The 24,770-nt window shown below is 46.9% G+C and overlaps 1 protein-coding gene across 5 annotated transcripts in view; it reads left to right on the top strand.

The window, feature by feature from the left end:
* NEK1 (NIMA related kinase 1) overlaps positions 1-24,770 on the top strand; it is an 800,483-nt gene that overhangs the window by 76,123 nt on the left and 699,590 nt on the right. For all 5 annotated transcript variants that reach the window (XM_069244156.1, XM_069244192.1, XM_069244183.1 and 2 more), the window contains exons 3-4: positions 11,353-11,450; positions 18,651-18,734. In XM_069244156.1, coding sequence (XP_069100257.1) covers positions 11,353-11,450; positions 18,651-18,734 — 182 coding nt within the window. The remainder of the gene's footprint in view (positions 1-11,352; positions 11,451-18,650; positions 18,735-24,770) is intronic.

Genomic DNA, 24,770 nt, shown 5'->3' with positions numbered 1-24,770 from the left:
TCTGATTTGCATATGGTTTGGTCCAAGCTGGGGTGGCATGGTGAGCAAAAGAATTGATGGATGAAACCCAGATCTGTGACTTGGGTGAATGTTTGATTTGTTCCACATTCTGTCCATCATTTGTGTTTGTTTGCCTTTGTCACCCTAAGTGCGCCGGGTATGCACAGACGTGGGTCCCGGGCTCACTATGCCACTGGATTCAAGCTAGCCTGGCTGATGAAGGGTGATACCCTGAAACCTGTCCTAGGATGCTTGTTTCTGGTCCAGGGAAGACCTGGCCTGGCAGTGCGGGCTGGACTGTTCCCATGGGGAACAGGATCAAGACTGATTTGCATATGGCTGGGTCCAAACTGGAAAGGCATGGCAAGCAAAAAAACTGATGGATTAAACCCACATTTGTGACTGGGGGTGAATGCTTTATTTGCTCTGCATTCCTTCCATCATCTGTTGTTTTTACATTTGTTACCCCAAGAAGTATCAGAGACAAGCGCAGATGTGCTAGCACCTTGAACTTTCTTGCCAGCCAGGAATGTGATGTGTACATGATTCAGGAATGCTCCATCCCTTTTGCAGCTTCATACACACACCTAGAACAGCAGTGGATATTTGGGCCTTCTTTTTGGTCTGGGGGGAACAGCAGTAGGTCTGTAGGAGTCGCTACCTTAGTCAGAGGGAGGTGTTTCACAATGGACTCGGTCACCGAGCTGGAAGGCGGCAGGGCTCTTGTCGTTGATGGCTCATGAGCAGGAGAACTGGTTAGACTGATCAATGTGTATGCGCCTTCTGATGTAGGTGAGAGACAGGAGCTGTTCCAGCGCCTCAGACCACAGATGGTCACCTCCAGAACAATCATGATGGGTGGGGATTTCAACTGTATACTAGAAAGTGGTGGTCGATGTGGGACCAGGGCTGGGGAAGGATGGATGGATAATGCCGCAAAACTCCTGGCGGAGATGGTGGGTGAGGCCTCCCTGACAGACGTCATTGGATCCATGGGACTGGATGCCAGGAACTTCACCTGGAGCCGCCCTTATGGATCTGTGCGCTCCAGGATAGACTTTGTTTTCACTTCTAAATCAGTGAGGATCAGACAACACTCCATGGTGACAGTGCATTCCTCTGATCATAGGGCTATCAGGTTCCAGGGGGAACTAACAGGAATGTTCCTGACAGGTCCAGGCACCTGGAAGCTGAATAGTTCACTGCTGGGGAGAGAGGATGTACAGGAGGAGCTGAGGAGGACTTACAGTAAGTGGCAAGACATGAAAGACACCTTCCAGTCCATAGGGCAATAGTGGGAGTGGGTGAAAGGCAGGATTCAGGATTTCTTTAAGAATGTGGGCAGGAAAGCAGCAAGGGGGAGAAGGAAGGAGTTCAGTAGACTGCAACAACAGCTGCAGGAACTGTACGACCTCCAATTCCGGGGATGGAACATCATGAACCCTCTGGAGGCAGTCAAGAAAGAGCTGAGCGAGCACTTTCATGGCGAATCCAGGAGGATCATCTTCCGTTCTAAGGTGGAGAACCTGGAAAAGGGGGAGAAATGCAACACCTTCTTCTTTAAGAAAATCCACTCCGCGCACACCACTCTGGATCAGCTGCGCAACAGGGAGGGAATTTTGTGTGACACCAAGGAAGACATTAGGAAGGCTGTGACAGACTTCTATGAGGACCTCTACTCAGAGAAGAGGTCAGATGGGGATCAGGCAGAAAAGTTTTTGTCAGGTATCCCGAGAGAGGTTTCCACACCAGCAAGGGAAGTCCTGAACGCACCCCTCACTCTGGAGGAGCTGCACCTTGCAGTTAAATCCTTCAAGTCAGGAAAGACACCAGGTAGTGACGGTCTACCAATTTAATTCTACACTTCACTGTGGGACCTAGAGGGACCAGACCTTCTGGAGCTGTATGAGGAGATGGAGCAGGAGGGAGTCATGCCCCACACATTAAGGGAAGGAATGATCGCGCTCCTGTATAAAGATAAGGGGGAGAGATGTGACCTCAAGAACTGGCATCCCATCTCTCTCCTGAATGTGGACTACAAGATCCTGGCAAAGACAATGGTGAATAGACTCAATGGTGCTATAGGAGAGATAGTTCACCCAGACCTGTGGGGTTCCAGGACGCAGGGTAGCGGACAGCCTAGCACTGATCAGGGACACGATCCAGTACATCAAGGACTGGAATATCCGCGCTGCGCTTATCTGTCTTGATCAGGAAAAGGCCTTTGACTGTGTCTCCCATGAGTTCAGGAGAGGGTACTGCAGGGCTTTGGGCTGGGGGAGCGGTTCTGCAATTATGTTAGAATAATGTATACAGACATCTTCAGTTCAGTCATGGTAAATGGTTGGAAAACAGACCCCTTTCCTATCAGGTCTCGGGTAAGACAAGGCTGCCCGCTCTCGCCCTCTCTGTTTGTTTTGGTTATAGAGCTACTCGCGGAGTACATCAGGAAGAACCTGACCATCAGAGGGATTCCGACACCAGGAGACGCAAAAAAGAAGTCAAGTGCACGCTGTACATGGACGACGTCACCCTCTTCTGTACGGATAGGAAATCGGTCCAGTCCCTGCTGGAGGCATGCAAGGACTTTTGCAAAGCATCAGGAGCAAAGATCAACGTGGACAAATCACAGGCAAAGCTCTCCGGCCGCTGGGACCTATGTAACGAGCCTCTCCCTTTCCCCATTGAGGCTGGACTGGTAAAGATCCTCGGTATCTGGTTTGGGGGACTAGGAGCAGCGGCAAAAAACTGGAATGAACGCCTGGCCAAAGTCAAGCAGAAACTGGTCTTTTGGAGCTTGAGACACCTGAGCATTGCGGGAAAGGCTCTCAGGAACTCCAGGTACTCAGGAACGACGCACTGCCCATGCTGCAGTATGTGACACAGGCCTGGCCACTCCTGGCCAATGTAGCACGGGCTGTGAACAGCATGGTTTTCCACTTTGTTTGGCACTCAAAGATGTACAGGGTGAAAAGGACAGTCATGCACAAGGAGCATTGCAAGGGAGGGAATGCAGTCCCTGCCATCCCGACAATCCTCAGAGCCTTCTTTGTGTGTGGCTGCGTCCGAATAACCCTGATGAACAAGAACAAGGACTACTCAGCTTACAGGGCCTTCCGCTTCTTCCTGCTCCCAGTATGGAGAAGACTGGGGTGGGATAAGTGGGAGAATGCAACAATGTTCAACTGGGACCTCCCCTGGTACTACAAGGAGATTGAGAAGTTTGTGGTGGAATTTGGGCTGAACTGTGTCACACCAAGCCTATGGAAGCCCAGGACAATCCACAGACTTATCAGGTCCAGGGACACCACAGAACCAGTGAGCGACCTGCCACCCGCTACAGCAACAAGAGTGTGGGAAAATGTATCCTCCCCATCCCTGACCAACAGACACAAAGACATTGCATGGATGGCCGTGAAAGGGGGACTGCCAGTCCGGTCATTCATGCACAGCAGGGGCCTGTGCCTACACAGATAATGCCCAAGGGGATGCCCTGCAGAGGAAACTACATACCATCTGTTCTGGGCCTACCCTTCTGCCCAGAGACTGCGGGGAGCCTTAAAACAAGAAATCTAAAGCACACTTCCCATACCCAAACATCACTCACCACTCTGCTGTGTGGGCTGTTTCCAAAGACACACTCAGTGGAGGCTATCCAAGGATGCTGGAGAATCCTCTGCTTCGTAAAGGACATCCTCTTGTATGCCAGGACCCGACTGGTGACCAACGGGGAGGTGGTGAGCAGGGAAGCGTGCCGCAGAATGGTACACAACCTGCTGAGAGATTACACAGACCAGGACAACAAGGAGCGTGAGAAGGAGGAAGAACTGTAAACCCTAACCCCTCTTTCCCCTGAACTCCCCACACTGCCCTAAGAAACCAAACCCCCTTTACTACTACTTTCACATGTAAACTGACTGTATTGCTAAAGTATGATTTGAAACAAAGTTGAAGTGGACTGCCCTTCCTAAGGGAAGAGGTACCACTCTTTAAAAACCTATGTATTGCCGACTTAAGCACTTAATAAAGGTTTTTGAAACTAAAACCAAAACAAAAAAAACCTGTCCTAGGATGCTTGTTTCCGGTCCAGGGAGGACCTGGCCTGGCAGTTCACTCTGGACTGTTCCCATGGGGACAAGGTCAAGACTGATTTGCATATGGCTGGGTCCAAACTGGGGTGGCATGGTGAGTAAAAGAATTGATGGATTAAACCCAGATCTGTGACTGGGGGTGAATGTTTGATTGGGTCCGCATTCCATCCATCATTTGTGTTTACTTTATTTGTCACAGACAGAAAATCCAGTCCATTTGTGTTATTCCACTGGTCCAGAAAGTGTTGTAAATAGGAGGATTAGAGATGTCACATTTACTCCTGGTGTAAGGCATTGGGTGGAGGTGACCCCTGGTCCCTCCCTCACTAGTAGGTTAAAAGTTCCTAAGGGTAACCTTAGCTGGTCTCAAAAGAGATAGCAGTATTCCCTGTATTTATAATGCTCTGTGTTTCTCTATGGGCCTGCCAGATTTGCTACAGTGGAAATAGCTTTTGGGTTCTAGTCACTGTAAGGATATGTTAACTTTAAATTTTTTAATGGTTACATTTTTTCATGCCATACATTACTTATACCTAAATGGAGAAGGTTTTCCTGTCAAAATCGGTTATTTTGACAGGTCAGGCTGCAGGTTTTAAACTGCAGCTGCCAGGCTGCAGTGGTAAGCCTGGGGTCATGTTTGCCTGATTACGCTAGTGGATGATGGAGTAGTGCTGTACATAGATGACATTTAACTTTCTGTGCCATGTGTCTGTTTTGAGCACCATAGCCTTACAGGAAAGTTAAGTATGCCAATTAGGAGTTAGCCAATATTTTGACATGTTTTAGGGGTCTAGAGGCAAGAACATATGCACTGGGGCCTGGTTGGTAGTGTCCCAGAAACAAGAATGAAAAAAGAACTGCAGCATCAGTCCACAAAATTGAGGGTGACGATGCAAAAAGAGCGACTTTCTCATATAGTTTATCAAACGTTTAACAAACATGTTCTCCCAGACTGTTTGTTATGCCACAGCTGCACCTTCACCTGATATTAATGTTTCTCAAGTGAATTTCGTTTGACAGCTGCTTGTTGCATCTTCTGACCTTAAAGGCTGTCTTCCTCATTGCAATCACTTCAGCTCATTGCGTGAGTGAGCTCCAGGCCCTGTCAGTACAGCTGCTCTACACTACCTTTTTTCTTTAATTGAACAGGATGCTAACGTGAGCTAATGTTTTTGGCATCCTCTCTGTTAAACAGATAGGATGCCAGAGACATAAGCTCAACGCAATATCAACATCATGTTTCGTTTTTAATCCTGCTCTATGTACCCATTAAGGTAGATCCTGAGTTTACCCAGAGGTTGTTTCATTTGTAATATCTGGACCCCTCATATGACCAGAAAGCATTTATTCCGTTCTCTCTCCTCAAGAGGTTGAGACCACAATGTTGGTGTTATCCTAACATTGTAGGACTGTCTGGCCAATTATGAAACATGCTATGAATAAGTGGGTGAATCTTATTTAACTTTTTGTTTCCTAGACGCATAGACTATATATTCCAAGGTGTAGTAGCTTTTTGTGGTTTTGAGTTTACTGGGGTGGATGTATGGCAACATAAAACCTCTAGCTCTCTAGTTGGGTGAGATATCGTCCTTAACATCTGCCAGGCTGTGACATGGGCATCGATGCACACATTCATAAAGCACTATTGCCTTTACAGCAGGTTCAGCTGGAAGGGCATTTCACCTGCTTGGTCTGCAAGATTGTTTGGTCCGAGTCCACTCCTCCCTCTACCTTGCGAGATACTGCTTTGGTATCTTTTCTAAAGATGAGGTATCAGCGGTTAGAAGTATCCATCAGAAAAACAAGTTACTTACGTTCAGTAACTTACTTTCTTGGAGATACTATATTTAACTGCAGTTCTCTCACTGCACTATTGCTTCCCCGTTCTGTTGAATGGCGTCTTTTTATCATCTAAAAACGTCTCAAATTAGATGTTTGCACACTGGTTCCAACATCTGTTTTGTTTTCTACGTTTGAGGGGTTGGGAAGAGTTGAGCAAGACACTATCATTATTTTGTAGGGTGTGGTGCTCAAATGCTTTCCACTACATCACTTCTGGTGCGGAACAAAGCCTTGAGCTGCACCGGCAGCACATGGGAGCTATACTATGACAAGTTTCCCGATTCAGTCTTGTGCCTGATGAATATTCTAAAACTGAGCAATCCGCAGTTGAATAGTGGAGAAGCGTGGCATAATGGTTAGAGCGGCAGACCCTGATACAGAGATCTGGCCCGGGACCAGGGTTCAAGTCCCGCCTCAGCAGGTCTTGGGCTCAATTCCCTGGGACCAGATAATTCTTGCCTCAGTGCCTAATCTAATTAATGGGTCCCACTCTGTAACTCTGGGTAATATCTTGCTTAATCTCCACAACTGCCCGACAGCGCTTGGATGCCTGGCTTCACCCTGGGGGTGCCCAGGAGTGGGCACCTCACAGGGAAAAGCCAGGAGGGGTTCCATAGTGGTATAAGGACAGCGCCTTGAGACCCTAACGTGTGAGCAGTGCGCTATACAAGTGCGAAGTTTTATAGAGCATCCACCTGAAAGAGTGTTAGGTTGTGTGAAGAGGGAGGTAAAGTGGGTATACTGTTCCATGTAGGTAGTTACCTAGACACTACAGGAGTAGAAAAAAACAAATTTTTAGCAGTTTAACCGCTTCTGTGCCCAGGACGTAATGGTTACGTCCTGAGGCACAGTGCTGCTGTGCCCAGGACGTAACCATTACGTCCTGTGCACAGAGCCCAGAGGGAGCGCTAGCGCTCCCTCTGTGGGGTTCCCCCCCACCCCCCAAGTCAGGGATGGAAGGGGAAGCCCTTCCCCTTCCACCCCCGACCCCCCAATCCCCCCTGTGACGCCAGCGTACGAGCGCGCGCTGATTAGTCACAGGGTCTCCCCCATCGCGCTGGAAGCTCTGCTTCCAGCGCGATTGAGAGAGAAATGCAAAGCATTTCTCTTTCAATTCCATGGGGGAGGCCTGGAGGGGCTTCAAAGGGAAGGAAATGTATTTCCTTCCCTTTGAAGTCTCTCCCAGGGTTTCAAAAGCCGGATTGCTTGCAATCCGGCTTTTGAAACCCCACTAGACACCAGGGATTTTTTTTTTTAATCTGAAACTGACAAAAGGGAGCGACCCCTTGGGCAAAGGTCGCTCCCAGGGGGGGCATTTTTTTGGGAAGGCCTTTTCTGCCCCCAGGGGGGGCAGAAACCTCTAGGCACCAGGGATCATTTTTTTCTTTTTCTTTTAGTTATGTTTTCTTTTCTTTTTAGGTGGGGAGCGACCCCTTAGGCAAGGGTCGCTCCCCTAGGGGGCAAATTATATTTAGGCCATTTCTGCCCCCCTTGGGGGCAGATTGGCCTATTTTGATGAGGCCAATCTGCCCCCAAGGGGGGCAGAAACCATTAGACACCAGGGAGTTTTTTTTTTTTTGCGTGTATTTCACGCAAGGGGAGCGACCCTTGGGCAAGGGTCGCTCCCAGAAACCTCTAGGCACCAGGGATCATTTTTTTTTTTTCTTCTTTTTGTTATGTTTTCTTTTTTTTTTAGGTGGGGAGCGACCCCTTAGACAAGGGTCGCTCCCCTAGGGGGCAAATTATATTTAGGCCATTTCTGCCCCCCTTGGGGGCAGATTGGCCTATTTTGATGAGGCCAATCTGCCCCCAAGGGGGGCAGAAAGCACTAGACACCAGGGAGTTTTTTTTTTGCGTGAATTTCACGCAAGGGGAGGGACCCCTTAGGCAAGGGTCGCTCCCTGGGGGGGGGGGGTAATTATTTTAGGCCATTTCTGCCCCCCTGGGGGGTAGATCAGCCTATTCTGATTAGGCTGATCTGCTAGGCACCAGGGATTTTTTGTTTTTTTTTGTTTTACAGATGGGGAGCGACCCCTTGGACAAGGGTCGCTCCCCTGGAGGGGCAAATTGTATTTAGGCCATTTCTGCCCGCTTTGGGGGCAGATCGGCCGATTTTAGGTAAATCTGCCCAAGGGGGCAGAAACCACTAGGCACCGGGGATTTGTTTTTTGGTGCCAATGTCACGCAGGGGGAGCGACCCCGTAGGCAAGGGTCGCTCCCGGGGGGGGGCGGGTAGGGGGTGCAAATTTATTTTAGGCCATTTCTGCCCCCCCTGAGGCCGATCTGCCACCAAGGGGGGGGCAGAAACCTCTAGGCGGCAGGGCAATTTATTTTGTTTTGTTTGTTTTTTTAGAGATGGGGAGCGACCCATCAGGCAAGGGTCGCTCCCCTGGGGGGCAAATTGTATTTAGACCATTTCTGCCCCACTTGGGGGCAGATTGGCCGATTTGAGGTCAATCTGCCCCCAAGGGGGCAGAAACCACTAGGCACCGGGGATTTGTTTTTTGGTGCCAATGTCACGCAGGGGGAGCGACCCCGTAGGCAAGGGTCGCTCCTGGGGGGGTGGGGGGTAAATTTATTTTAGGCCATTTCTGCCCCCCCTGAGGCCGATCTGCCACCAGGGGGGGCAGAAACCTCTAGGCGCCAGGGCCAATTTTTTTTTGTGTTTTTTTTTTGTTTGTTTGTTTGTTTTTTTAGAGATGGGGAGCGACCCATAAGGCAAGGGTCGCTTCCATGGGGGGCAAATTGTATTTAGACCATTTCTGCCCCCCTTGGGGGCAGATTGGTCGATTTTAGGTCAATCTGCCCCCAAGGGGGCAGAAACCACTAGGCACCGGGGATTTGTTTTTTGGTGCCAATGTCACGCAGGGGGAGCGACCCCGTAGGCAAGGGTCGCTCCTGGGGGGGGGGTTGGGGGGGCAAATTTATTTTAGGCCACTTCTGCCCCCCCCTGAGGCCGATCTGCCACCAGGGGGGTGGGGCAGAAACCTCTAGGCGGCAGGGCAAATTGTTTTTTTTTTTTTTTTTTTTTTTTTTAGAGATGGGGAGTGACCCATCAGGCAAGGGTCACTCCCCTGGGGGGCAAATTGTATTTAGACCATTTCTGCCCCCCTTGGGGGCAGAAACCACTAGGCACCGGGGACTTGTTTTTTGGCGCCAATGTCACGCAGGGGGAGCCCACCCCGTAGGCAAGGGTCGCTCCCGGGCAGGGGGGGGGGGGGTGGGGGTCAAATTTATTTTAGGGCATTTCTGCCCCCCCGTGGGGCCGGCTGAGCTAGAGGCCAAAATCCACAGGTAGGCACTTTGCAAAAAACACCTCTGTTTTCTGTGAAAAAATATGTTGTGTCCACGTTGTGTTTTGGGCCATTTCCTTTCGTGGGTGCTAGGCCTACCCACACAAGTGAGGTACCATTTTTATCGAGAGACTTAGGGGAACGCTGGGTGGAAGGAAATTTGTGGCTCCTCTCAGATTCCAGAACTTTCTGTCACCGAAATGAGAGGAAAAGTGTTTTTTGGCCAAATTTTGATGTTTGCAAAGGATTCTGGGTAACATAACCTGGTCAGAGCCCCGCAAGTCACCCCATCTTGGATTCCCCCGGGTTTCTAGTTTTCAAAAATGCGCTGGTTTGCTAGGTTTCCCCAGGTGCCGGCTGAGCTACAGGCCAAAATCCACAGGTAGGCACTGTTTTCTATGAATAAAATGTGATGTGTCCACGTTGTGTCTTGGGCAATTTCATTTCGTGGGCGCTAGTCCTACCCACACAAGTGAGGTATCATTTTCATCGGGAGACTTGGGGGAACGCTGGGTGGAAGGAAATTTGTGGCTCCTCTCAGATTCCAGAACTTTCTGCCACAGAAATGTGAGGAACATGTGTTTTTTTAGCCAAATTTTGAGGTTTGCGAAGGATTCTGGGTAACAGAACCTGGTCAGAGCCCCACAAGTCACCCCATCTTGGATTCCCCTAGGTCTCTAGTTTTCAAAAATGCACAGGTTTGGTAGGTTTCCCTAGGTGCCGGCTGAGCTAGAGGCGAAAATCTACAGGTAGGCACTTTGCAAAAAACACCTCTGTTTTCTTTTAAAAAAATGGGATGTGTCCACGTTGCGTTTTGGGGCGTTTCCTGTCGCAGGCGCTAGGCCTACCCACACAAGTGAGGTATAATTTTTACCGGGAGACTTGGGGGAACATAGATTAGCAAAACAAGTGTTATTGCCCCTTGTCTTTCTCTAAAGTTTTTCCTTCCAAATATAGGAGAGTGTGTAAAAAAGACATCTATTTGAGAAATGCCCTGTAATTCACATGCTAGTATGGTCACCCCGGAATTCAGAGACCACTGCTCCTCAACACCTTATCTTGTGCCCTTTTTGGAAATACAAAGGTTTTCTTGATAGCTATTTTTTACTCTTTATATTTCAGCAAATTAATTGCTGTATACCTGGTATAGAATGAAAACGCACTGCAGGTTGCAGCTCATTTATTGGCTCTGGGTTCCTAGGGTTCTTGATGAACCTACAAGCCCTATATATCCCCGCAAACAGAGCAGTCCAGCAGACGTAACGGTATATTGCTTTCGATAATCTGACACCCTTGTAGGATCTACACAAATGACCCCTTGCTGAATTCAGAATTTTGTCTACTTTGCAGAAATGTTTAGGTTTCTGGGATCCAGCATTGGTTTCATGCCCATTTCTGTCACTGACTGGAAGGAGGCTGAAAGCACAAAACATTGCAAAAATGGGGTATGTCCCAGTAAAATGCCAAAATTGTGTTGAAAAATTGGGTTTTCTGATTCAAGTCTGCCTGTTCCTGAAAGCTGGGAAGCTGCTAAGTTTAGCACTGCAAACCCTTTGTTGATGCCATTTTCAGGGGAAAAACCACAAGCCTTCTTCTGCAGCCACTTTTTCCAATTTTTTTGAAAAAAACTAAATTTTCACTGTATTTTGGCTAATTTCTTGGCCTCCTTCAGGGAAACCCACAAAGTCTGGGTACCTCTAGAATCCCTAGGATGTTGGAAAAAAAGGACGCAAATGTGGCTTGGTTAGTTTATGTGGACAAACAGTTATGAGGGCCTAAGCGCGAACTGCCCCAAATAGCCAAAAAAAGGCTCGGCACAGGAGGGGGAAAAGGCCTGGCAGTGAAGGGGTTAAATCAAGCTCAAATTTATACATTTTGTAGGGCCACAATTTATTCTCGAAAGGGAATTTATTGCATTGAAAAAGGCCTCTTGGGGTGGAAGGTTCTGAGAACCTAATGGGCGATAGAAGGTGCGGGATCTTATTCCTGTCTTTACCACATTGTAAATATCAACATTCTAGTGCTGGGAAACATTTAAACTTCATGTGTCATCAATTACTGCTTGCCAATGTGAAAACTGTTTCTTAGTTTCAGAATTTCAGTGAAATATGTATTTTTCATTTCAGAAAACGGCTGTCTGTATATAGTGATGGATTACTGTGAAGGAGGAGATCTCTTCCGAAGGATCAATACGCAGAAAGGTGTTTTGTTTTCAGAGGATCAGGTACTTAAGGAAATAACTTTATAACCAAATTCAGTAATACTTCATTGCATTGTTAAAGCCATATCACTCGTATGGCCACAATCAGGGCCGGTTTTAAATAGCATTTGTTACCCAGGTCCACGCAGTCCAAAACCTCTGAGTGGCAGGAATAAGTATTGTCTCCAAATATATATAGACGACTGTGCACTATAATATAGATGTAACCATCATGTTATACGTACTCACTGATGCATAGAGTAGTAAACTACTTTGGAGAGACCAATCTGATGCTACACCCACATTTTACAGCCAATAATGTGCAGTTTGCAGAAATGTGTATAGCTATAAAAGGCAACCTAATAGCAGGCCTGACTCTTCAATTAGTATATAGTTTGTAGTAAATTATTATGGCATCTAACCTATTGAGCAACAATTTATCCATCACAGAACTACTACAGGGTATATAATCGACAATTCCCTCACCAACTGGCCTCATTAGATCACATCAAGCAGGCAGTTGAAGAAATGCCCCCCTCTACCCTGCACACAGTGTGATCTCTTACCATAACAAAACTAAGGATAAAGAATTGGAAGACTGATGTTGACCACTTGACCTCGGAAGACCTAGTGACGCAGTTGTTTGAGATAAATGCATAGGTGGGATTAAATGGGATAATGGTAGAATTTGCAAAAAGAGTGCACAAGCAGGTGAGACCAGAACCTTGTTAAAGTAGTACCCCCACCAACTAGAAATACAGTCCATATAACTAACTTGGTGAAGGGGACAATTAGGCAGAATAACTGGAAGCATATCGCACTATGCACATACTCATTTACGCTATCCCACTCCACGTATTTCGAGCTAAGGAACAGAGCTGTAAACTGGGAATGCGGTGTGAGAGTTCCTCAACCTGAAAGGGAGCAAACAAGTAGCTTACAGAAAGAACATCACCTGTTAAATCTAAATCAAAACAGTTTTGGGGCATGAAAGGCGAATCTGAGAGAAGTCCTTGTTACAGGCAAGGAAGGGGCAAATATTGAAGGTAATTTACAGTAGAGAATGGAACATGCACATTAGGAAATTCAAAAAGCAGATTGCTTTTGTTATGTTGCCAGTGAAAACAATCAGGCAGACACCTTACTATTTAAAATACCTAAGAGTACCAGCACATTTAAAGTACTTGCTATATCCATAGCAAAGACCACAACAGAGAGCATAGCAACAGCTTTCACCACAGCAGGATTGCAAAGCTGTTGCCACAAAAGCATACACCACAGAAGAAACTACATCTGCTAGAATAGCAGGATAAACTGCCACAGCAGCAGTGGCCACAGCTGGGATCTCACTAGTTGCCACAGCTATTTCCATGGCAGGGATGAAAACCCAACAGCTGTCAGCAAGGCAGGAGCCACAAATTCGGCCAGAGTGGTAACCACAGCAGTAGCAACATACAGGGAGTGCAGAATTATTAGGCAAGTTGTATTTTTGAGGATTAATTTTATTATTGAACAACAACCATGTTCTCAATGAACCCAAAAAACTCATTAATATCAAAGCTGAATATATTTGGAAGTAGTTTTTAGTTTGTTTTTAGTTTTAGCTATGTTAGGGGGATATCTGTGTGTGCAGGTGACTATTACTGTGCATAATTATTAGGCAACTTAACAAAAAAAAATATATACCCATTTCAATTATTTATTATTACCAGTGAAACCAATATAACATCTCAACATTCACAAATATACATTTCTGACATTCAAAAACAAAACAAAAACAAATCAGTGACCAATATAGCCACCTTTCTTTGCAAGGACACTCAAAAGCCTGCCATCCATGGATTCTGTCAGTGTTTTGATCTGTTCACCATCAACATTGCGTGCAGCAGCAACCACAGCCTCCCAGACACTGTTCAGAGAGGTGTACTGTTTTCCCTCCTTGTAAATCTCACATTTGATGATGGACCACAGGTTCTCAATGGGGTTCAGATCAGGTGAACAAGGAGGCCATGTCATTAGATTTCCTTCTTTTATACCCTTTCTTGCCAGCCACGCTGTGGAGTACTTGGACGAGTGTGATGGAGCATTGTCCTGCATGAAAATCATGTTTTTCTTGAAGGATGCAGACTTCTTCCTGTACCACTGCTTGAAGAAGGTGTCTTCCAGGAACTGGCAGTAGGACTGGGAGTTGAGCTTGACTCCATCCTCAACCCGAAAAGGCCCCACAAGCTCATCTTTGATGATACCAGCCCAAACCAGTACTCCACCTCCACCTTGCTGGCGTCTGAGTCGGACTGGAGCTCTCTGCCCTTTACCAATCCAGCCACGGGCCCATCCATCTGGCCCATCAAGACTCACTCTCATTTCATCAGTCCATAAAACCTTAGAAAAATCAGTCTTGAGATATTTCTTGGCCCAGTCTTGACGTTTCAGCTTGTGTGTCTTGTTCAGTGGTGGTCGTCTTTCAGCCTTTCTTACCTTGGCCATGTCTCTGAGTATTGCACACCTTGTGCTTTTGGGCACTCCAGTGATGTTGCAGCTCTGAAATATGGCCAAACTGGTGGCAAGTGGCATCGTGGCAGCTGCACGCTTGACTTTTCTCAGTTCATGGGCAGTTATTTTGCGCCTTGGTTTTTCCACACGCTTCTTGCGACCCTGTTGACTATTTTGAATGAAACGCTTGATTGTTCGATGATCACGCTTCAGAAGCTTTGCAATTTTAAGAGTGCTGCATCCCTCTGCAAAATATCTCACTATTTTTGACTTTTCTGAGCCTGTCAAGTCCTTCTTTTGACCCATTTTGCCAAAGGAAAGGAAGTTGCCTAATAATTATGCACACCTGATATAGGGTGTTGATGTCATTAGACCACACCCCTTCTCATTACAGAGATGCACATCACCTAATATGCTTAATTGGTAGTAGGCTTTCGAGCCTATACAGCTTGGAGTAAGACAACATGCATAAAGAGGATGATGTGGTCAAAATACTCATTTGCCTAATAATTCTGCACTCCCTGTAGGGGCCACAGTGGCGATAACCACAGAACTGATAATAATTAGCAACACAACCAAGACAGCACCAATATCTGCAAGCAAAGGAGGGGCAACAGCAGTGACCACAGTTCTTAGGTTTCCACCTTTGTTTCGCTCGCTGTGCCACCAGAGAAGGAGACCAATAACATGAAAAAATTGCCTACTTCTTGCTCCTAAAAGAATAGTACAGAGGACAGCCTGAACTGCTAAGCAGTGGACCAAGCAGCATACCATCTGAACTGGAAGGCATGCAACTCCGAACCGGTTGTAGCCTTGCTCAAACTCATCGATGTACAACTTAAGTCTTGAGGGTTGGTGGGTATGGGACCAAAGTCTTGCCAAAGCCAGAAACTCTGGCATTCATGCTATTGAATATATAAACGAAGTCATTCACAAATGTGCAGACTGTGCCTTGTTTCTCTGCAACATGCTTCCTTCTGTATGCTTATATGCATGTCCCCTCTTTTTATTTTTTTCCCATAAGTTGCAGAGCAATGAAGCACATTACACAGTGACATGGCAGAATTAGTGTGCATGTATCTGAAAATGCCTTTGTTTGATGATATAGCACATTCAAACCTACAACAAGCATTTGCAATTCAATGGGTCTCGCATGTGCTTGAGTTAGAGCTATTAGCGTTGTAAATTAAAAGTAAAATATTAGTTGACATCAGTGAGTCGATTCAAAGCGCCATGGCCACCATGAGCATGAGTGCGAAGGAGAGACACAAAAAGAAAAACAAGTTTGCTCACAGTCAAACGTATAGGAAATTGTGCAATTATCCATGTAACAAGGGCAGTCTGCAAGGCGGTAACAAAACCACCCCAAGGAGGGACAAACGTAAAGCATTTACCAATGATAACAAAGGATTTTTGGAGGGCAAGCCTAGAATCAAGTGAAAGTGATTGGCGTGTGGTGGGCGTGGTTAAAGCCCACTGTACTTACAACAGGTCAAACCGCTTGCGTGCTCCACCAAAAAAGGTGAGCTGTTGGGAGGTTATCCCTTAACAATAAAAGATTTCCCAATACCACATGCAGACTATAAACGTATTAGATGCAGTTCTTGAGGACTGAGTGTGCATTATACATTTTTAGAGTGCTCTCAATCACTTTGTTTTTGTACTATTTGACAATTACTATTTAAAAACAGTATTGATTGATGTGCATGTTGTTTTCCACTAACACTCTTATACAACATCTGCTTGTCCCACTAATCCTACTCACTACTGATTATGTGCCATACCATAGGCCAATGGATAGTTCATTTCCTGTTTTTGAGCTTCTGAATATACGGGAACAGGCTAAACCGAAATACATATGAATATGAGTTGGTGCTGATTGCTAGCTATCATAAACTAACGATTTTACATGATTTTACACATTTGTAAGAAATCGTCTAGGATGCACCACTTTACCATTCATTGTCTGGTTATCACTCAACACTGTTACTCAGTTTTGAAGTGTTCAGAATCTGCAGCTTTGGTAGATGGCTGTGTCGTCACTGCTACATATATCTTATTATTTTCTTATTGATTGCGCCCTGCAATCAAAGCATTCTCTCTTGTGATGTTTTTACACAAGTCTGCCTAGAAGTACCTTACAGGACTAACTACAAGTGGTAGCCAGGATTAGGTATACGTTCTTATGGATGGTCTATAAATGTCAGATAGGCACACCTCTACCATGCTTCAGAAATGGGATTCATAAGTATGTCTCGTCCAGGTCTTCTTGTTAATCAAATTCGAACATAGTCGTAAACCTAGACTTTAAAAAGTAAGTGGAGTGCCATGGCTTACCATTATACAACACTTGCCTTAGGAAAGAACTGCTGGTGCCTCTGCTCCTGGGAGGGAACGTCCTTCAACCTCAGATTACTCATGACGCATCTTACCACCCAACAATCCCCAAACAGCAGTTTCAAATATGCTTGTTTTCCCCCTGAGTTTTAGTGGCGTATAATAATGATTTTGAAATCGAATCCTATCAGTGCCAAGTAAGATGTGAATAAAGTGAGTCTCCCATAGGGGAGACATATGTCAACTAAGCGTATTGTCTGTACATTCTGAAGTCACTGCAGACATGCACATACATTTTGTAGAGAACCATACTTTTTCTTTGCTTGAGTAGTCACTCGCTTCCTTACTAGGAACAATCTATTTTGTGTGTGTTTATTTTCAAATCATAAGAGATTATCACAGTTACAAGTAGCACATTTCAAGGTAATAAACTATAAGTAAATGCAGGTGCCTTTGTTCTCATTCTTCATAATGATGGTTTGGAATGTTCAGATGACAGTTGTGCTGTCAGCTGACACAGGTAGTTGAGCCGTACAGAGGGTACACAGAGGAAATAAATAAGAGGGTTTATCTAACAGTATATTCTAGCAACAAACAATGGACAATTTCCAGCAGGAAGAAATCCATATGCCTTATTGCATCACTTCAGAACATGTATACCACACACCAGCCAACATAACTCCAATTAGATACCATTCTTTTTTCACATGCTCACTCGTCTTGGTTGCAAGCAAATTTATTTTCACCATAAATTACCTTAGTTTAAGCCTGTAATGTTGCATGGAAGTCTGGATTTGCTGGTGAAGTACGTCCTTTTTGTTTTGTCTCTTTACTTGAGTTAAGATTATGTGGCTTAAGGAAACAAAAGAATTCTGGATCCACTAATTAAGATTTTTTCTTTTTGGAGCCTTTTTTCTAAACCTATTTGAATGCCCAAAATGAAGGTGTGATGTAACGCATCTTCTCAAACCTGAGGGCTTTACCCATTCCTGGTGAATGCTATTCTTTGTACTCTTTCCTTTCATATACAGGTACACCCTTGTGTTTGCTATATTTGCTTGAGTTTAAAGGATCTTTACTTTTCTCTCCAAAGAGTAGATTGTGAATGTTGAAGAATCATAAATGTGTTGGATCACAAAAGTTTGTGCGCGCTTGTTAAACTTTAAAGAGCGCCTGACCAACTGCTTCATTCTGCTACATTCTGCAAGACCTTAGAGCATCCCGCCTACTACTTAAAATATATGCTCTCTATATAACTGCTCAATTAACTCTTAGTTTTCTCTTTACTGGTGGGAGCATGAATAGATTCTGACCTCATATGCCCTTTATCTTCCAGTCTCCTCAGCAAAGGCAAGCACAGACTGAAAATTTAGAGGATCGCCTCTGTCCTTTTGGCACCATTGTTTTAAATCTACTTGCCCACTGTTACCTTGACATCCCTCATCTCATTGCATTCTCACTGCTTCTGTCTCTCTGCATTACATCCCAACTCCGAATCAAACAAAGATGTTCTGTGACCTGTGATGGAGCTCTCCGGAGTAGTTAGACCTGCTCCATGATGCTGTCGTTTACAGGCCATGAGGGCCTGAGACCCTGATACACACCCTACCAGGTCCTCCTTGTGTTGCCTTCCTTGGTTGCATCTTTGCCATAGCTATGTGGGAAAGGGGCTAATATGAGGGGATGAACCAGCATTTGGTTCTGTTTCCACTTTCTCCTGGTGCAGTTGTTTCGGACCCCTGTGTTCCAAGCCCCTCCTGACCTTGTTTATTCTAGGGATGCGGAGGGGGTTTCTGCGATCACTTGCTCACTAGCACTTAGAATGAAACTTTACCTTTGCTGATTTTCTAGAGTCCTCATGCCCCACATTTTCTGTATAAAAGGTTCAGGGGACTTGGATGTATTTACCAGCCTACGAGGTGCTCCGCTGCGCTTAGTTTCTAGAATAGTTCTGCGTTCGGGCTCTTTGTCGAACGCAGCACTGTTACTCCCATCTTTGGCTCATAACCATGGCAAAAAAACATCTTCCCCAGGGCCTGACTGAGTACGTTTCCCCCACCTCCAGTCACCTGTCTTCTCCTTCCCCCACCAGATCTTTTGTGCTTTATGGAAAAAACATTTTTCCTCAGAGACCGTTCCCGAGAATCAGGGAGGCTCCAAGGCACGAAAACCATAATTACTGAGTAATAATCTCCTAGGCATATTTTCATGTTGCATGCTATTATGTGGAAATATCCTATTTAGTTAGGTATTAGTCATCACATTTATTGCAGTTTTAATAAGCAAAAGTGGAGCAATCTGTAAGCCATTCAGCATGGGAAGAACATGTGTTTGTTGATTTCCCTTGAGCTGTTGAAACTGTATTATAGTATGCTTCCTTTTCTACAATTACAGATCATTGATTGGTTTGTGCAGATTTGTTTGGCGCTGAAACATGTGCATGATAGGAAAATTCTGCACCGGGACATAAAATCACAGGTAGGTGGAAGTTCCATTATGTGTGGTTTCGAGGCAATGAAAAATAAATATAAATTATTTTCCTGTCATTGTGATATTTGATTTTGTATGGAGGGGTGAAAGAAAAACAACTGGTATCTTTTCTTCCTATATTAGCTCTTTTGCTTTCAGTGTTAGCATTTCTTGTTTAAATGTCTGCAGAACGGTGCTTTTATTTCTTTTTCTTTTACAGACTCTAAGGGACCTAGGGGCCAGATGTAGCAAAAGGTTTTACCCATTCTGTCCTTATGGGAAAATGTGTTCGTACATATGGCCCCTAGTCACAAAAGCTGTTCTGCAGCATGTAAAGTAGCTGTACATTATGTACTCCAATTCGCAAACACGTTCGGCCAGGGAGCTCCACCTGTGCTTCTCCTGCCTTTTCTCTGCTGAGATCTCTGCCATACATAAGTTCTAGAAAATGTGGGTGGGACAAGGGGAAGGGAAGTGTTGCGTAAGTGAAGATTATTTTCCAAAGTATAGGTGGGGTTAAATCTGTTCGCAGAGGGGATTAAAGAGGGCCTAGAGGGATTTGCTAATACATAACGCACGTACACGTAAGAGTAAGACATTTGCAATTCACAAAATATACGTTTAAATAATTTATCAGTCTTACTTCCAAAACTCTTAACGAAGCACCGCACATGGCAAACCACTGGGAAACAACATTTTCACATAGAAATCAATGGAGGAAGGGAGTAATGCTAACTCGTAGTGAAACACGTAAAATAAATGAAATAACAGACCTATAACTTTATTTAAATTCGTTTTATTTGCTTTACTTTTTTATATTCAGTTGTTAATATTTTAAAGACATTAAATGAAAGTATGTTTAACACCCTGCCATGATATTTTTTTGTAAACATTTTTAAATGTACGTTTTTTGTTTAATACTGTTTAATAACAGTTTAATACAATGGTGGTCATTACAACCCTGGCGGTCGGTGTTAAAGCGGCGGTAAAACCGCCAACAGGCCGGCAGAAAAAAAAATGGAATCACGACCGTGGCGGAAACCGCCAACATAGACAGCCACTTTAACACTCCGACCGCCAAGGCTTTACAAACAAACACCGCGGCGGTAACTGCCAACAGACAGGCGGAGGACAATATACCGCCCACAGAATTACAACAGTCCAATCCGCCACCTTTTCCGGGGCGGATTCACCACGAACAAAAACACGGCGGAAACAGGACTTGGAAGGGGAAACGCTCACCTCTACACATCCCACGAGGAACCAGGTTGCCATGGAACCGGAACTTCAGATTCTTCCAGCCTTTATCTTCCTGCTCCTCTACCAGGAGCACGAACCCCGGCGGCGAAGACCACGGTGAGTACTGCACCTACGACACAGGGGAGGGAGGAGGGAAAAGAGAGTGACACACACACACGCAAAACCCCCACCCCCACCCTCAACCACTACAACACACACAAATACATCATGATACATTACAGTTATACCCCCCCACACCCCCCTGGAGGAATGCAAGGACAAAAGGAAATGAGTTGAATGATTGTAATATATCCAAAGACAGTAATAAAAAATATGTACATATATAAAGATATTCACACTATAAACAAATATATACACCAAGAATACAAGTCCAAGGTATTCCACTATCATAGTCCGTGAACCACTGGGCCCAAAAGGCATGGGTGAGGCGCACACAAGATACCCGAACAAGACGGAGAGAACACTGCTGGGGCATCGGATAGAAATAAAACAGGCACCTCAGGAGGAAGGGAAGTGGGGGGGGGGCACCTCATCCGGATGAGTGCACAACGCCAGATCCACGAGGGGGCTCCATGCCCACTGTTCAATCCTGGGGAGTGTAAAGCCACAGTCTCTCAAGTCTCTACAGTGGGTGGTTTGCACATTGCTACATCCTGGGAAGTGCAAAGCCACAGTCTCTCAAGTGGATAACATTCTCCACTGGTTTCTGGAGGGGGCTTTGTGCCCAGAGTGCTTCATCCTGCCAAGGACTGTGTGAGTGGATGTGATACTCTACTGTATCTGGAGGGGGCTTTGTGCCCAGAGTGCTTCATCCTGCCAAGGACTGAGGTAGTGGATGTCTTTCTTCACTGGTTCTGGAGGGGGCTTTGTGCCCAGAGTGCTTCATTCTGCCAAGGACTGAGGTAGTGGATGTTATACTCCACTGGTTCTGGAAGGGGCTTTGTGCCCAGAGTGCTTCATTCTGCCAAGGACTGAGGTAGTGGATGTGATACTCAACTGATTCTGGAGGGGGCTTTGTGCCCAGAGTGCTTCATCCTGCCAAGGACTGAGGTAGTGGATGTGATACTCCACTGGTTCTGGAGGGGGTTGGTGCCCAGAGTGCTTCATCCAGCTCGTGTCGGCCTCAGTAGCGTCGGAATCTTTGGGGCTCACTGGCATGCGGTACTGGTGGCGGTGGTGTCCTGGGCAGCGGTGCTGGTGGCGGTGGTGTCCTGGGCAGTGGTGCTGGTGGCGGCGGTGTCCTAGGCAGCGGTGGCTGCTTTTGTGTAGTTTGGGAGGAAGGCTCACACACACCAGACACACTGGAAGAGGACACAGGGGATGTGTGAATGGTAGTGGGGGTGGTGAGTGCACGTGAGAGGGGTGTGGTGGTGGGTGTGCTGGTGATGGACATAGTGGCTGAGGATGTAGTGCATGCACGTGTGAGTGGAGACGAGACAGGGAGGGAGGAGGGAGACCTGGAAGAGGGGGACACAGTGGAGGCAGTGGCTGTTGGTGTGTCTGCATGTGTATGATGCTTGCGTGAGTGCCTGTGGGATGTGTGGTGCTTATGTTTGCCAGAGCTTCCCTTGTGTGTTTACGTGTGTGCATGCTGGTCTGATGGTGTACTTGGGATAGGCTGAGGTACAAGGGTTTGGGTCTGGGTGGAGGAAGTTGGAGGGGGGAGGCTAGAGACAGGGACAATGGCTGCCATCAGTGCTGAGGCCAGAGTCTGAAAATCTCGCTGATGTTCTGCCTGCCCAGAATGAATGCCCTCCAGGTATGCATTGGTTTGTTGCAACTGCCTCTCTACACCCTGGATGGCATTCAAAATGGTAGACTGCCCAACAGTGAGGGACCTGAGGAGGTCAATGGCCTCCTCACTGAAGGCAGCATGGGTGACAGGGGCAGGGGCTGAGGTGCCTGGGGCAGAGGAGATGCCCTCCCTCCTGGGTGAGCGGGCACGGGACACACGCAGAGGGGCTGCTGGGAGGGCAGTGCTGGTAGGGGGGGTGGCGGCTGTACCTGTATATGCGGGGGGCACAGATGGGCCCGCTACCACAAGGGAGCTCCCATCAGAGGAGGAGTCCGTATCGCTGGTCTCAGCTCCTGTCCCTGCCGTGGAGCACCCCTCGCCCTCCGTCCCACTGCTGAATTCAGACTCCGTTGTGTCGCCCTCCAGGGCCATGTGGGATGCAGCTCTCTCCTGCTCCGGTGCCACTGCTCCTCGGCCTGATGATGCTAATGCACACAAGAACAGGGAGACCACAAAAAGGGGGGGGGGGGGGGAGAAAGAAGAAGGACATGTTGAGTGCATGCAATACCGCTACCGTTGGCGGACACTACAGACACAGAAGCCCCCTTCACTACGCTGTGCACTTGGAGTTCCCTAATCAATCCCAGGTACATGGGTTACAAGGCTATGCCAGATTGCTGCACACATGGATGTCACAGGAGCCTGACTAGGTGTAGTTGGTACTGTACACAGGTGGGGTGGGGTGCCACAGGGCCTGCCTTAAGAAGGGACCTTGCCTACTAAACTCGGCCTGGCCTAGGGGAACCCACAGCCCAACTCCCCCACCCAGACACCTACAATTCGCACTGAATCAGCAGAATGAGAGTGTACTCACCCCCTTGTGGCTGCTGTGATGCCCTCAAGCGCCCATCCAACTCCCGGTACGCCACCGCCAGGATCCTGAACATCAGGGGGGTCATGGTGCGACTTACCTGTTTGTCTGTAGGACCGTAGAGTAGCGTGTACTGGGGAGGAACGCATCCACTAGTTTGTCCAACTCCTCCGTGCTGAAGGCAGGGGCCCTTTCCCCAGACACACGAGCCATTGTCTCTTCCAGACTGAGGTCACAGCAGCACTTGCAGTGTAGGTCCTCTCCTCTCAAAGATCAGGTATCAAGTGATTGAACAGAGAGAAAATGGCGATCACGTCCGCGGCGGTGCGTACCGTCACCGCCGGCGTACATCGTCATTGGCTCCTGGGACCCAGAGGGTCCAATGTTAACCAATTTAGGATTGCGCCGCGGTCTTCGACCGCCTACCGCAACGGTGTACAACGCCAGCGCAGTTACCTCATATCCCCTTGTCCTACTTTACAGGTCAGGCAGCCGCCATTTCAGGGGACCACATGGCATTATTTTTGACTGCGTCACACATATCTAGGCCTTGCTTAAACACTAATACAGGCATATGTCGATTTGCTAATATTTTCAAATTAAGCTCTGTTTACGTACCTCAGAGTTGGTTGACTCTCTGCTCGCTGTTCTCCTCCATAGGCACAGTCCAATGGGGCATGTGAGGATATAGCGGCATCCTCCGGTGTACAGACCGCTGGTGGACCTGTCGACAATGGAGGAGCGACATGTGATCATCACCTATAGACTTGATCGTACCACCATCCTGGAACTGGGTGCCCACTTGGAGCCAGACCTGATGTCAGCTATCCGCCATCCCACAGGAATCCCCCCTCAAGTGCAGGTGCTGTCAGTACTCCATTTCCTAGCAAGTGGGTCTTTTCAAACAACAGTGGCCATAGCATCAGCGATGTCCTAGCCTATGTTTTCCAACTTGTTGTCCAGAGTGTTGTCTGCCCTGCTGAAACACATGTGGACCTACATCGTTTTCCCTCAGGTGGAGGATTTGCCTACAGTGAAAGGTGATTTCTATGCCCTGGGACATATCCCCAACGTCATAGGTGCCATTGATGGGACACATGTGGCTTTGGTCCCCCCCGCAGGAATGAACAGGTGTACAGAAACCGGAAGAATTACCATTCGATGAATGTGCAGATGGTGTGTTTGGCAGACCAGTACATCTCCCATGTGAATGCCAAATTTCCTGGGTCAGGGCATCACGCTTATATTCTACGGAATAGCAGCATCCCTTATGTGATGGGGCAACTCCAGAGGCACCGTGTGTGGCTATTAGGTGAGGACATGGACCCAATACAGTGTGACTAGGTGTCTGGGTCTGGGGATGTCCCTATGAGTTAGTGTGTGTCTAACAGTTGTCCCTCAACATTTGCAGGTGACTCTGGTTACCCCAACCTGTCATGGCTACTGACCCCAGTGAGGAATCCCAGGACAAGGGCAGAGGAACGCTACAATGAGGCCCATGTGTGAACTAGGAGGATTATAGAGCGGACCTTCGGCCTCCTGAAGGCCAGGTTCCGATGCCTCCATATGACAGGTGGTTCCCTATTCTATTCACCAAAGAAGGTGTGCCAGATCATCGTGGCCTGCTGTATGCTTCACAACTTGGCTTTGCGACAACAGGTGTCTTTTCTGCAGGAGGATGGTCCAGATGGAGCTGGTGTGGCAGCTGTGGAGCCTGTGGACAGTGAAGACGAGGAAGCAGAAGAAGAGGACATAGACAACAGGAACACGGTGATCCTGAAATACTTCCAGTGAGACACAGGTAAGAAGACAACACTGGCTGATACATCTGATTTAATTCTACTACCTCATCAGTCCGTCATTTTCACCCATTGTATGGTCACTGAGTTGTCACTTTCCCTTACGATTTCACAGATGTGGGTCCCACTGTGAGACATCTGCTTTGTTTCCGCATGGACTAGAGCTGTGTGACATAGGTATGTTGACAATACAATGGACATTGCTATTTCCCTCAGTAATTGCAAATACACAATTGTGAAAGCACAGACTGACTCCAGATTGTTTTGTGATTTAAGGGTGTTTATTTATGTGCTAAATAGTGGAGGGGGTTGTAAAATGGTCAGGGGTGATGGTGGAGGAATGTCCATGGCAGAGTCCAGTCTATTTGTCTCACAGGTGC

This window comes from Pleurodeles waltl, chromosome 1_2 (genome assembly GCF_031143425.1).
Source record: "Pleurodeles waltl isolate 20211129_DDA chromosome 1_2, aPleWal1.hap1.20221129, whole genome shotgun sequence".
In the NCBI taxonomy this organism is placed as follows: Eukaryota; Metazoa; Chordata; class Amphibia; order Caudata; family Salamandridae; genus Pleurodeles; species Pleurodeles waltl.
The sequence above is the reverse complement of the archived record's forward strand: the minus strand, read 5'-3'. Positions and strand labels throughout refer to the sequence as shown.